This window comes from Stylophora pistillata, chromosome 3 (genome assembly GCF_964205215.1).
Source record: "Stylophora pistillata chromosome 3, jaStyPist1.2, whole genome shotgun sequence".
Classification (NCBI taxonomy): Eukaryota; Metazoa; Cnidaria; class Anthozoa; order Scleractinia; family Pocilloporidae; genus Stylophora; species Stylophora pistillata.
The window spans coordinates 7,414,763-7,427,076 of NC_142521.1; the positions used below are offsets into that span (position 1 = coordinate 7,414,763).

Below are 12,314 nucleotides of genomic sequence, written 5' to 3' on the forward strand. Positions count from 1 at the left end.
CAACACATAATTTGACAGCAATTTGAGCAATTCTTAATCATTTATTTACACAACGTAATTGAATTTATCCGACCTTCTTCTAACAAGATTAAAAATAGGTCAAAAACAACCTGTTATTTAACTATGTGCTACACAAAATAATCGACTGAAAATCTGGCCTTTGGAAGGTGAAGTGTGGCTTTTTTCATCTCCAAAGATTTTTTGGGGAAATGATTTAGTGCGATTTAATCAATTTTTAAAGTTGGATAAAATGAACTGATTGACGATGCCGTCAGTTTTCGAAAATGTACACATTCACACGCAAACTCGATTGTTTCGCATTTTACATCCAATCTGCAGCTTATTTAATATAATATCATCTACCGTCCATATTGCTGCACCACAAAAGGGGATTGCAGTCCTGAAATTGTTGCATTGCTCCCATAATAGCGTTATAACTTGGCAGGATAGTCAACACCTGATAATGATTGTTTACAAAGAGTATCTCAAGGTTTCTCTCTTTCCATTTCGTTGAATAGGAGGCTGTAATTACTTCACGTAAGAGATCTTTGTTTAAATATAAGTCTTTAACTAAACCGCGAACCAAATGTTGGCGAAGTGTTGCTAGTTCAGAAACATACTTCTCGTGTGCGGAATAACGCTAATTAATTCAAAATTAGGGTCCACAGAAATCGACAACTCTGCAAAAATACAACTTTGGACTGTGAAAGACGTGGCTGCAGGAACTAAGGTCGAGTGTTACATAAAGGAATCAGGAGGAAACAATTATTTAACTCCGATCCTTACTGACTTCATATCATAAATTATTGTTTAGGTTGGTAAAGCTCATTTTAGGACAAAAAGAACGAAAGATAAACCTAGTTCGGTGATTAAAACATCTGCTTGCTACAATGCTACTGTATTTTACTGTTGATAAGTTTTCAACTTCCCTGCACTCTTACTAAATTTTTTTCTGTTGACGTTATGTAATATTCAAAATGAGTTACAGTCAAACATACCAAATGAAATTCAGAGGGGTGTTTTTATCGCTGAAACCACACTGAGTATCTCTAGAAACACTTGGTGCTTACTTTGCGTAAGAAGGAACCGGTCGAGATGACATGTACAATTGCCTCGAGTAGAGGTAAGGATTTTAAATAATTTACAAGTATTTCTTAAGACGCTGAAAAATTGAATCGTATTTGTTTCCTCTTCCTTACTATTTTAATCTCTATTGATTGTTTGATTAATTACAGAAATTACCTCGAAACTCGCATTTTCGTTTACTAATAAAATGAATTACAGAGAAATTAAAAGATGTGAACTCTGCAACAGCATTGCGTGTCGTTCTCCTCATAAGGATATCTGCTGCTCGTTCAAAACTATAGTAAGAGTACACTGTGACTTCGGTAGACGATCCAGAAAACGGGAAACAGTAATTAGACCTCTTCTTTACTGTTCAAAGCGGATTGAGAGCAATTCCGCTAGTCTCGGTTTCTCCGTGCCAAAAGACGAAGTTGGCCTAGTTCTTAGCCGAGCAGCCATATTCTCTCCTCCTGCTGACACACATTCCATGACAATTTGTCCCTCGCTTAGTGCAAAGCTTGGTTTGGGGTGAACGACAGGCTCTAGTTCGAGGCGCAGAGTTCCTTCTGATATATCAAACCATGCTCAATAATATATCGCCATATGATGCGTTGATTGGCTTTGGACTTCTATAAGAAGTAGTCATTCACTTCTTAAATTTATTACCTTGGAAGGAAAGATTTAAGGAGACAGGTACAACATGGGTTTGTTTACTTTCTTTTTTCTGGTTCAATCTAGATGTCAATCTTTTCCCGATGGGAGTGAACATTCTGGTCTGATCAGACAACAGGCTTATGTTAAATTTTTCATTACGCATCAGCCACGCTCTATAATATTTCGCCATATAATGCATTGATGGCTCTGGACCCGACCATATTTGAGGGGGATAGATCACTACTTGGCTACCTTCTTGGGCAAGAATACTAAATAACTAACTAGTTGAGTTGATTTTTCAAAGCCACTGTTTCCAAAATGCAAGTATTTCATGTAGGTATACCGACTCCACTCGAGTCTGCTGTGTCAGCTGGTGCAATGATTACTCGAAGCGTTTCTTGAGTTCCGAGATACGCAGAAATGGTTTCATTTCCAGAAAAATGTGGGTGTGAAAAATGTGAACGTGCTACCTGGGTCGTAGTCTTACTACTGGCACGAATAACTTAACAAGGCACAGTAGCCTCTGGAGAAGAAGTAGTATAAATATAAAGCTGTTGAACGTTGGCTTTTACAAACATTTCAGCGAAAGTTGTAGTTTTCCAGGTTTGACCCTTATAAAACTTCCTTTAAATAAACAAATATTCAAGCACTACACTTTTGTTTATCGCACATCTGCAGTGATGTATGATGGGCTATACCCTTGGCAGATCTTTCGCTCTTTTTTGTCCTAAAATGAGCTTTATCCCCCGAAGTACCATGAACCATTCAATTATGATACATTAAGTTCTGATCGGAGTTAGATAATTGTTTGCTCCTGTTTCGTATATGTAACATACGACCTTAGTTCCTGTAGCCACGTGCTTCATAGTCCAATGTTTTAATTTTACGTTTTATTTCAGTAGACCTCATTTTGAATTTATTAGCGTTATTCTACACGCGAGAAACATGTTTCTGAACTAGCAACATTCTGCTTACATTTGGTTCACGGTTCGGTTGTAGACTTATAATTAAACAAAAATCTGCTACGCGAAGTATTTCAACGAAATGAGAAAAGAGAAACCGCGAGATACGCTTTGTAGACAATCATTATCAGGATGTGTTGACTATCCTGCCAAGTTCTATTGCTATTGAGGGAGTAATGCAACAATTTTAGGACTGCAACCCCCTTTTGTGATACAACAATCATTGACGAGAAGATGATATTATGTTAAATAAGCTGTAGATTGGATGTAAAATGCGAAACAATTGAGTTTGCGTGTGAATGTACATTTTCGAACAACTGATGGCACCGTCAAATCAGCTCATTTAATCCAACTTTAAAATTTGATTAAATCGCACTGAATCATTTCCCCAAAAAATCCTCTGGAGAACAAAAAGAACCACACTGCGCCTTCAAAAAGCCAGATTTTCAGGGGATTATTTTTATAGCACATAGTTAAATAACGGGTTACTTTTCACCTATTTTTAATAGTTGTTAGGAGAAGGTCGGTTAAATTCAATTAGATTGTGTAAATAAACAATCAAGAATTGCTCAAATTGCTGTCAACATATGCACTGATGTTGTTTTTCAAGATTTGGTAGTTTTCATCGGTTCAAGTGTTTCCAATTCGTGGCGTGACGCTCCGAGATTTGTCTGAAATTTTGAACTTCAAAAGCGGCATTTGGTCAAAATTCAGTTATTATCGATTTTCTCGAAAATAAATCGATATTCAGCCAAACAAAGTATGCAGTGCTTTGTTTCACCATAAGGCCTCCTAACTGGAGAATATGAGCCGAATCGATTTTTTGGCTGTTGCCAGCAAATTTTGATCATTGGTAACATTCGCTCTTAAGGTAGATTCAGCTGTCTTCTGTATCTCACTAGTATACATGTATTTGGGTACTTTGTCTCGACTGAGTCTCGCCAAAATGCAAACCATAGCTCCACCAAACTCGCCTGATTAGTTCGTCGGGATCAATTTCAAGACTTCTATTCAGGTATCCGTGGAAGTGATTTAAACCTCGCTCATAGTTGGCGCTGTATCTGTATCGTTAATTCCGTTAAATCTCCTAATCTTTGGGTTTGGCTTTATCTCGTATACAACCGCCTGGCCGAGGAAGGTCTGGGTTCGAGGCTAGATCTGAGTGTATGGTGCTGTAAGGTACATAAATCAATATAAATCAAATCAAAATATCTGTATAAACAAAATACTTCAATGAGTCATGTAAATGACTCATTATCTTCTTTTCTTTTGGGAGAGGTAGCAGAGTGACTCTTGCCACACTTATTTTATTCTTTTGCATGTAGGGGCTATAGTACTCCAAGAACACCTTCAACTCCAAGCACACCTTCAACTCCAAGCACACCTTCAACTCCAAGCACACCTTCAACTGGATGTCTCACAGTTTGATTCAAATCAACTCTTGCAAGCTCCAGAAGGACATTATGTTGAACTGAACTTTACCCTGGAAACTTGGCATCCGGCACCATGTATTTATGGTGAATACCTAGAGATTCGTGATGGATACAACGAGTCTGCCAATCTTCTTGGTATATTTTGTGGACCTTCAATTAATGGTATTGTGCGATCCAATGGACAGAACTTGTGGTTGAGAAAATCTGATTATTTTTGGTACCATTTCAAGGTTTCATACAGTAATAAAACAGCTAATATAACAGGCGAGTGCTGTCTTGGTGAAATTGTACCTTAAAAATATATGTTTAACACGTTTATTTAACAATAACAATAACAATAAATCCTTATTCCCCTGGCTCCGCAGATAGCAGTGCTAATCGAGGCGGGCCAGGATAATCAGTAAAAGAAGAGGAAAATACACACAGTTTAAACTACAGATGAATAAATAGATGGTAAATACAAATTAAGCCTACGGAAACAACTATGTGGTTAATTCAAGTTGACAGCGCATTATGTTGTGAGTGAATACATAAGATAAAATGGATAAGATAGGATGGGCGAGACAAAGGTGATAGCTATTAAGAGTATTTACTAACTTTAGAGATTATCGATTCTAAATCTTCGTAGGAGTCTTCAAATTCTAATATATTGAACAAGATCGTACGAATTTTATATCGCTCTCTTTTAGAGATGCTCGGGGATGATTAGAAGTTGCTGTGCAAATAATCCACCCACTTAAAATTCTTTTCCAATTTTTATGTATTTTGTTTTTCTGCAGTCAAGCCTAACCTTGATAAAGTACCATATACGCAGTTCGTAATTTTCAACCAAAACTCGTCTCTATGGTGTCCGGCGCAAGGCGCACCCGCACCGGTCATTGTTTGGAGAAAGAACGGCAAAGAAGTACAGAACAGTACGAGTGTCACCTATCAGCTGACCAACGTGGAAGAAAACAATGACAGGTATAGCTGTGAGGTCAACCGACAGGATGGATTTGACAAGAGAGAAATCAATGTTACCATAGAAAGTGAGTTGAGATGACTCAGTCTGAATAGGACGAAACCTACCTGCCGAATTAGAACTTTCATTTTTATGATGAGTTTCAATAAATCGTAAGCCTTTTGATCTAGGCTAAGCTTAAATTTTTCCTAATTTAGCTGTGTCTGAGAGTTCTACGTCTACGGGGATGGACCATTTCCTTTCCAGGGATCTTATATAAATTCATCTGTGATTAGCACCCACGATAACTTCCCGTTACACGAGAACAAAATTTTCTTCGTTTCTTTTGCCAGAGTGCCCAAATCCTTGCCGATGCACCAGTACCTATAGGGTCGTGGATACGGTTACCCAAATTGACTGCAAAGGAAGACAACTCCACTCCATTCCAGAGAATGTGCCACTTTCCGCTGCAAAATTGTAAGCATTGTGTTTTCTATCGTCAAGGGAGGATGTATTCTTTGATCGTCTTGTCTTATCGTTCGGGTGAGGATAATCCTAAAAAGGACTGTAGTCGATGTTAGTCTGGAATTAATCATCAGCTTCAAGTAAAGAAAGTTCGTTATTCGAACTTTTATTTTTTTAATTCGACAAAATTGATACGCCAGTTTTGCGTCATGTCATCGACTGTGTGACGCAAGCAGCAAAACTTATTTGCAATTGGTTAGTTAATCTGTCGGTAAAGTAAGAACATGTTTCGCCATGTTTTCAGTTCCTCACATGTTTGATACAAGTAACCGCTGGCCAGTGGGTTCAGTAATAAACTGATTGCCAGGATAAACATGGAAGTAACTGTAACACTACGACAGGCCCAACGTTTTCCTTGACAAGCAAACTCGTCGACAATATTGATGTTCTGTTTTAGAAACAAATTTTTATAAGAACCAAAATTCTGGGTGATTCCCTCTCGTAGGAATCTTAGCGACAACATGATTAAGGAGCTGCCAGCAAGAATCTTTGAAGACAACATCAAGCTGACCATCCTGTAAGTAACTAATTCATAAGTCAGTTCATGTTTGATCCTCATATATTAAACCGATTTTTTTATGTTTACCAGATTTGTGCTTTAGTTTCGAAATCAAAAAAATTTGAACAATTGAAACTGTTCAATAAGACTTCGTGGACACTATCAACGAATGGGTGTTACAGCTTTGAACACAAGCTTACAATACGTATACACGAGCACTTTCCTGCTCCCTACGTCCTTCAGGTGTTCAATAAGACGTCCTCCAGCTGTTCAATAGGGAGCTTAAGCAACCACGACGAAAGGGACGACGACGACGTCAAGTAATCTCGAAGGGTCTGGAACGAGGACGTCGTTTTTAGCGGGAAAATGAAACTTAAGCAGTGAAGTTGCTCAAGGACGACGACGTCTGAAATCTTGTTTATTCTCGCTTCGTCAGTTTAAGAAGTGACATCGTTCATAGACGTCCAAAACCTTCTTCTTCTCACTCATGGATCAAATTGCCACATATATATCGAAAGTTCGAGTGTAGGTTATTCAATTCTTGAACATCAACAATCCAAGGAATTATTAAGCTTTAGCTTTATTTACAATAATTTACACATCGCAAAAGTTTAAAATATCAAATTTTACGCAAGTTGTTTGAGGTTTAAATTCAGTTCTAAGTGTTGCTGATATAAACAAACCTATTTTGCACAAGGTTTGTCTGATTTTCAACATGCTTTAGCCTGTTATGTTCTACCTTTGATGCTCCTTCCTTTGGCGAGCAAACGACGTAAGTCTGTCAATTTAATCAATGCTAGCTAGCGATCGGCACAGATAGCAGCCCTTGCGAAATGGTTTGCTAACTTTCTAGGATTCCTAGGAATTTCCTAGGAGTAAGTGGAATTTTCCTAAAAAAAATTTAAGCTCTCTAGAGATGTGAACAAACATTACTAGGTTCCTAAGAATTTCCTAGGAAATTCCTAGGAATCATTACAGGTAGAATTTACATAAAAAAAATAGATTCTTGATCCTTGGGAAATTATTAGGAATTTACTAGGAAAAATGATCTTTTAAAATAAACCCTCGATTCTTAAGAATTTTACTCATAAGTTTGTTTTTTGAGAGAAAAAAATGCCATTTGAGATGTTTAAAAAAGTCACTACTTGCAATATATCAAACAATTTTTTTTTGTGTGTTATAATTTATAACTCATTAAATTTTTCTGCAGATATTCTCTAAGCTTATAAAATTTCCAATAAAACATTTTTTTTTTATCCTTTAATTGCATTTCACAATGAATAGAAATAAAAAATTACAGGAGTAAAGAATACAAGGAGAAAACTAAATCAAATGCAATTTAAGTGGGATTTTTGATCCATGTGTTTGGTGCTCCAGTCAGAAAATAAAAAGTGCTCTGCTGCAAGGACAATGACTCTGGCCACACTGAAATACAAGGTTATATCAACCTGAGGCATCCCTGCAAAATGGTTTATCACAATGTGCAAGATTCAGCCAACACAGTTTTCCACTGTCTGCTCCTGATTTATTCTAATTATATGGTGAATTATAAATACTTGCCATTTAAACTCAAGTTCAATATAGATACAGTATCAACTAAAGTATCAATTTATTTGCCAGATTAGAATATTTCATACAGAAAGCTTAGGAACACATCTTTACTTAAATATCATGGCAAGGCAGTCTTATCTGAAGCAATGGGAAATTTCAAATCTGGCATATTGAGACTTGAAAAGTTAGATTTTCTTATATCTAACCACAGACACCATTAAAGTTTGGAAATCTTATTATAACATGGTTTCTGGAGTTGCCATTTAGAAGCATAATCTTCTCCAAAATCTCAGTGACATTCTTTGCTTTCAGGTCAGACCTAAAACATTAAGAATAAGAAATATTAATGTGGTAAACAGATGTTCAGAGCTTCTATTGCCAAACTCTATATATGCAAGATTCTGATCCAAACCTATTCAAAGGTTGATTTGATTATGGTACATTCTCTCAACATCTTATCACTGCCCATAACAATCCAAAGAATGAATAGATACTGAAATTATTAAATTCCAGGATTTGGCATCTTTTAGATGCTACTGTAGAAACTCACCTATCACTTTTAACTCGTACTGCATGCAATCCCACATCATTAAAGAAGAATAGTTTATTTGAATCAACTTCGATTTCCTTGAAAATGGCAAGCACCTTCCCAGACTTCTTCTCCCATACAAAGAACTCTATCCCACCAAGAGTGTTGTCAGTGAACTGTACGACACAGGCGTTGCGTTTAACCATCCTTGTGTATTGCTTTGAGAAATATACATGGCCATTTACAACAATCCTGTTTACCATCCAAACAGCATCACTTCCTAGTATTCTGGTGATGGCTTCACCAATTGGCTGTTGTAGGTTTTGTACCTTCTTTGTCCCACCAGCTACTTGACAATCATTTGCCTTCTTCAGGCTTCGAAGTCTAAAATAAGATTTTGTGTGAGTACACAAGTCATTGAAACATACAGAAAAAAGTAATTAAGTTAAATAGCAGATGACAATTTTGATTCTGTATACTTTGGGAAGGCACTTAACTGCATAAAATGATAAAAATGAATGAACAATTATTTGCATTTTAAAATAAGAAGAATATTTTGTGTATATTTTTGCTTTAAAATACTTTTCATGGAGCTGGTAATTTAAAATTTAATCACACTTACTGTCTCTTTGTGCTAAGCATGCACTCAATAAATTGCTTTATTGAGCAGTTTTCCATCAAGTTGACATCACATCTAAGTCGACTTTGTGCATGCAACATCCAGATCAGCTGTTAAAAAAAAAGCAAGAAAGTAAATAACTACAATCATACAAAGATGTATATGTTGAGCACTCCCTACTGTACAAAATAACAGATTAAATACCTGACGACAAACATTTCCTGTTCCATGTGCAAAATCCATCAGGGCCCATTCATATCCTCAAACCCAAAGGTGGACCAGGCCCATAGTGGTCCCCATCCCTCTGCATAGTCAGCAAGATGCTGGCCAGCATTATACACATTTAAGCCACAAGTACCTTCACCAGTAACATATTTTTTTTCAACAATCATGAATTGTATAAATGGGTACTGTTACATGTCGCGACTTAAATTTATATCCATAGTTCATACAAATTTAACCTATTGTCATCACTCTGACAGATGTTTCTAGAATCATGGAATGTTAATTTGTTTATGCAGGAGTCAGTCAAATGTTTTGTTCAAATACGTGTTCAGTGAAGAAATAGAGAGCCATACAGGTTGAACTAAACTTGGCAATCAAATTCTAGGGTTTTTATGCCCAATGGAGTCTTTTTTTGCAAAATATCACAATACATTTATGGTTAATGATCACTGCTGTATTCAAGCTGCTTTGCATTATGTCCTTTAACTGTAAATGTTAGTGTGAAGTAAAACAAATTACCATACAGCTCTGCAAAGTCTTTATAAAACCTCAGAAGTAGATCTCGTGCTCTGCTAAGCTGATTTGGTGTGATAGAATCACCAAGTAGAATATAAATACCCTCAGAGAATTGAGCAAAGTGTTGAAGATAGATATCAGGAAGTATGCCAACTAGGCAGGGTAAAGAATAATACAAGAGCCAAGCCTGAAGTTCTGATGCTGGAAAGAAATCAAGAGTAAATACCATTATTACTGTTTGAACTATCAAAACAAAAAATGCACTCCATTGCAACTGCAATTTACTAATAAATACTTATATGAAACAGATCTCCCATTTGGTAATGCTAAAAAGACATGGTTTAAATGTCTGTCAATTACAAGAGTCCCACATGTTATGTACTGTTATTTGGTTTTAAAACATTGCATACAAACATAGAAATGGTAAATTAAAGTCTCACAGTACCTTTCAAATTTTTAAAATGTTTTTCCATGTCTCTTGGTAGTCTAGCAAGAGTATCTGGAGGCCTCATCTCAAGTAATCGTTTATTTATTCTGTTGAGCTGACACAAAAAGACAATAACCAAACGATTAATAAACACATCAATACAGCCGTATAACGTACGAAGATTGCCTTCAAACAACTTCAATAAAAGAACCACTATCATTTGGGTGTAACAATTTTATTATGGTTATCATCCCATCATTGCACTAAAGGCAGTTATGATCGCGTGTGATTTTGTCGGAATACTTTTTATGGCTGTAAATCTATATCAAATATTTTGAAAATAGATTCGGAAAACCTGACAGGTATTCAAGCTCATGTTAACACACCGATCTGAAGAATTCTTTGTTGTTTAAAGCGTCTCGATTGAAGAACAGCAACACGCAAAATTTTTAAGTAGCAGTAATCCGGAAGTTCCATACACAGCTTTTGACCGAACGCAGAGGTGTATTACACTGCCATTTAACACTTTTCATTCAAAAAAATGATAAACAGCACTCTTTCATAAAATATACTCAAATAAATTTAAACCTTACGTGGTCGCTTTCACCCTTTGACTTGAAATCTGTTGTGCGGAGGAAGGAATATGAGTTGGTGGGTTTTCGAGTTTTATTTGTCTAAAAACTGATCAGGGTGGTTTAAATCAAACGAAGAAGCGAATACAAACTCCAATCGGCCATAGACTGTCTAAAAACTAACCATAAACCCGCACCTTTAGTGAGAAAAACTGCTTTGAAGTTCGGAAGTTCACGACGACGTGAGGCAGGTCCTTCTCAAGTCGTCGACGACAAGACGACGACGGAATTCTTGGTTCGCGCTTGCGCAGTGACGTTTTTGCTACTTCCGGTCGTCGTCCTCCGTTCGTCGTCGTGGTTGCTTAAGCTCCGTAATAAGTCTTCGTGGACAACATCAACGAGTGGGTGTTACAGCTTTGAACACAAGCTTACAATACTTATACACGAGCACTTTCCTGCTCCCTACGTCCTCCAGGCTTTGAGTGTGCCATACTTAACGTCTCGAAACATATCACATGTCCACAACATTTCATCGAAGATGGAAAGAGATTACAAAATATTTCTTGGAAATTAAATTATTAAAAATCTACAGCCGAAAGAAATTGATCACACAACAACGACACGTTATGACATCAGACTTACGACCTAATCCCAGGATGTATTTTCTTGTAGGGACTTGAGTAGCAATGAAATAGAGTATCTACCCTCTGGGTTCCTTAATAACAATACCGAGTTGAAGGGATTGTAAGTACCCAATATGCATTCTCTTGCAAATATCGACATGCAATGGAATGGCTGTAATTGAAAATTCGTGCTATTGTTTACTTTATGTAACAGTGCATAGACTTTCGATCACCTGGAGTCTTTAATAACAACCCCAACTTTACCTTCCTGCTAGTAACAAATTTATAAGGTCATGTTTGATCCCTACCGTAATGTATTATATTGTTCACAGAATTATTCTGTTCAGAATTTTTTAATTCTCGTCGGGTACTTTGCAAGATGGCCTTGGAGCTTAGAGCATGTAATCAATCGAGTAAAGAGTAACAATGGAGGATCTAAGGAATGTCTTAAAGGCATCTTCTCAGTCTAACAAATGAAACTATAGCTATTCTTACTTAAGGTGGTGGTACAAGTGAAAAGTCCCACTCTTATGTACTTTTTGTAACCGTGCATACTTTTTTAACAAATTCAAGTCCATCCACGACCCCCTACTGTGTTTTAATTTTTTTTGGTAGCTCTTTTGATTTTTTTTTTTTAATGTTAGGAACTGGAGATTAGCTGTACGTTATCAAATATTCACATGTAGCAATTGCCCTACTTCTTAAGCGGTTTACTCGCCCGCTGAAATCCTGCATAACTTTTTCGAGCTACTTCTCATCCTCAAAATGAATATATTAACAGTTTATTCTCTCCACACGATTTTGGGGGACAATCAGATACGCTTCCTACCACCTGGAATCTTTAATAACAACCCGAACTTGAACTACCTGTTAGTAACCAATTTACAAGTTCCTGTTTGATCCTTACAAACGGATTATATTGGTCTCCCTAATAACAATACCGAGTTGGTAGAATTGTTAGTAACCAATATCTGTTCTCTTGTGAATATCAACCTGCAAAGTGTTCAGAATTTTTTAAATCTTGTCAAGTACTTTGCAAGACGGCCTTCAAGATTAGAGCGCGTAATTAATCAATCAATTAATAGTAATAATGGAGGAACTAAAGAACGCCTTTAAGGCATCTTCTCACAGGGGCGTAGCTACCTGTACGCAAATACGCAATTGCGTACCTGAA

At 36.8% G+C, this 12,314-nt stretch overlaps 2 protein-coding genes across 4 annotated transcripts; one reads left to right on the plus strand and one right to left on the minus strand.

The window, feature by feature from the left end:
- Positions 1–1,095: 1,095 nt before the first annotated feature.
- LOC148734350 (uncharacterized) lies at positions 1,096–6,100 on the plus strand. Its single transcript, XM_088752768.1, has 5 exons — positions 1,096–1,123; positions 4,007–4,249; positions 4,894–5,142; positions 5,408–5,531; positions 6,025–6,100. The coding sequence occupies exons 1-5, from the start codon at positions 1,096–1,098 to the stop codon at positions 6,098–6,100; spliced, it is 720 nt and encodes a 239-aa protein (XP_088608894.1).
- Positions 6,101–7,670: 1,570 nt separating this feature from the next.
- On the minus strand, positions 7,671–10,877 carry LOC148734351 (uncharacterized). 3 transcript variants are annotated; one of them, XM_088754985.1, is made up of 7 exons: positions 10,715–10,877; positions 9,964–10,060; positions 9,522–9,719; positions 8,982–9,135; positions 8,781–8,887; positions 8,180–8,542; positions 7,671–7,948 (listed from the first exon to the last, which is right to left on the minus strand). In XM_088754985.1, exons 4-7 carry the CDS (start codon positions 9,018–9,020, stop codon positions 7,831–7,833), a joined length of 627 nt encoding a protein of 208 aa, XP_088611111.1. In that variant the 5' UTR covers positions 9,021–9,135; positions 9,522–9,719; positions 9,964–10,060; positions 10,715–10,877; the 3' UTR covers positions 7,671–7,830. The 3 variants fall into 3 exon arrangements, with proteins under 3 accessions (XP_088611111.1, XP_088611112.1, XP_088611113.1); XM_088754986.1 differs by lacking the exon at positions 10,715–10,877 and adding an exon at positions 10,539–10,612; XM_088754987.1 differs by lacking the exons at positions 8,982–9,135; positions 10,715–10,877 and having other exon boundaries at positions 9,964–10,530.
- Between the last annotated feature and the right edge of the window lie 1,437 nt (positions 10,878–12,314).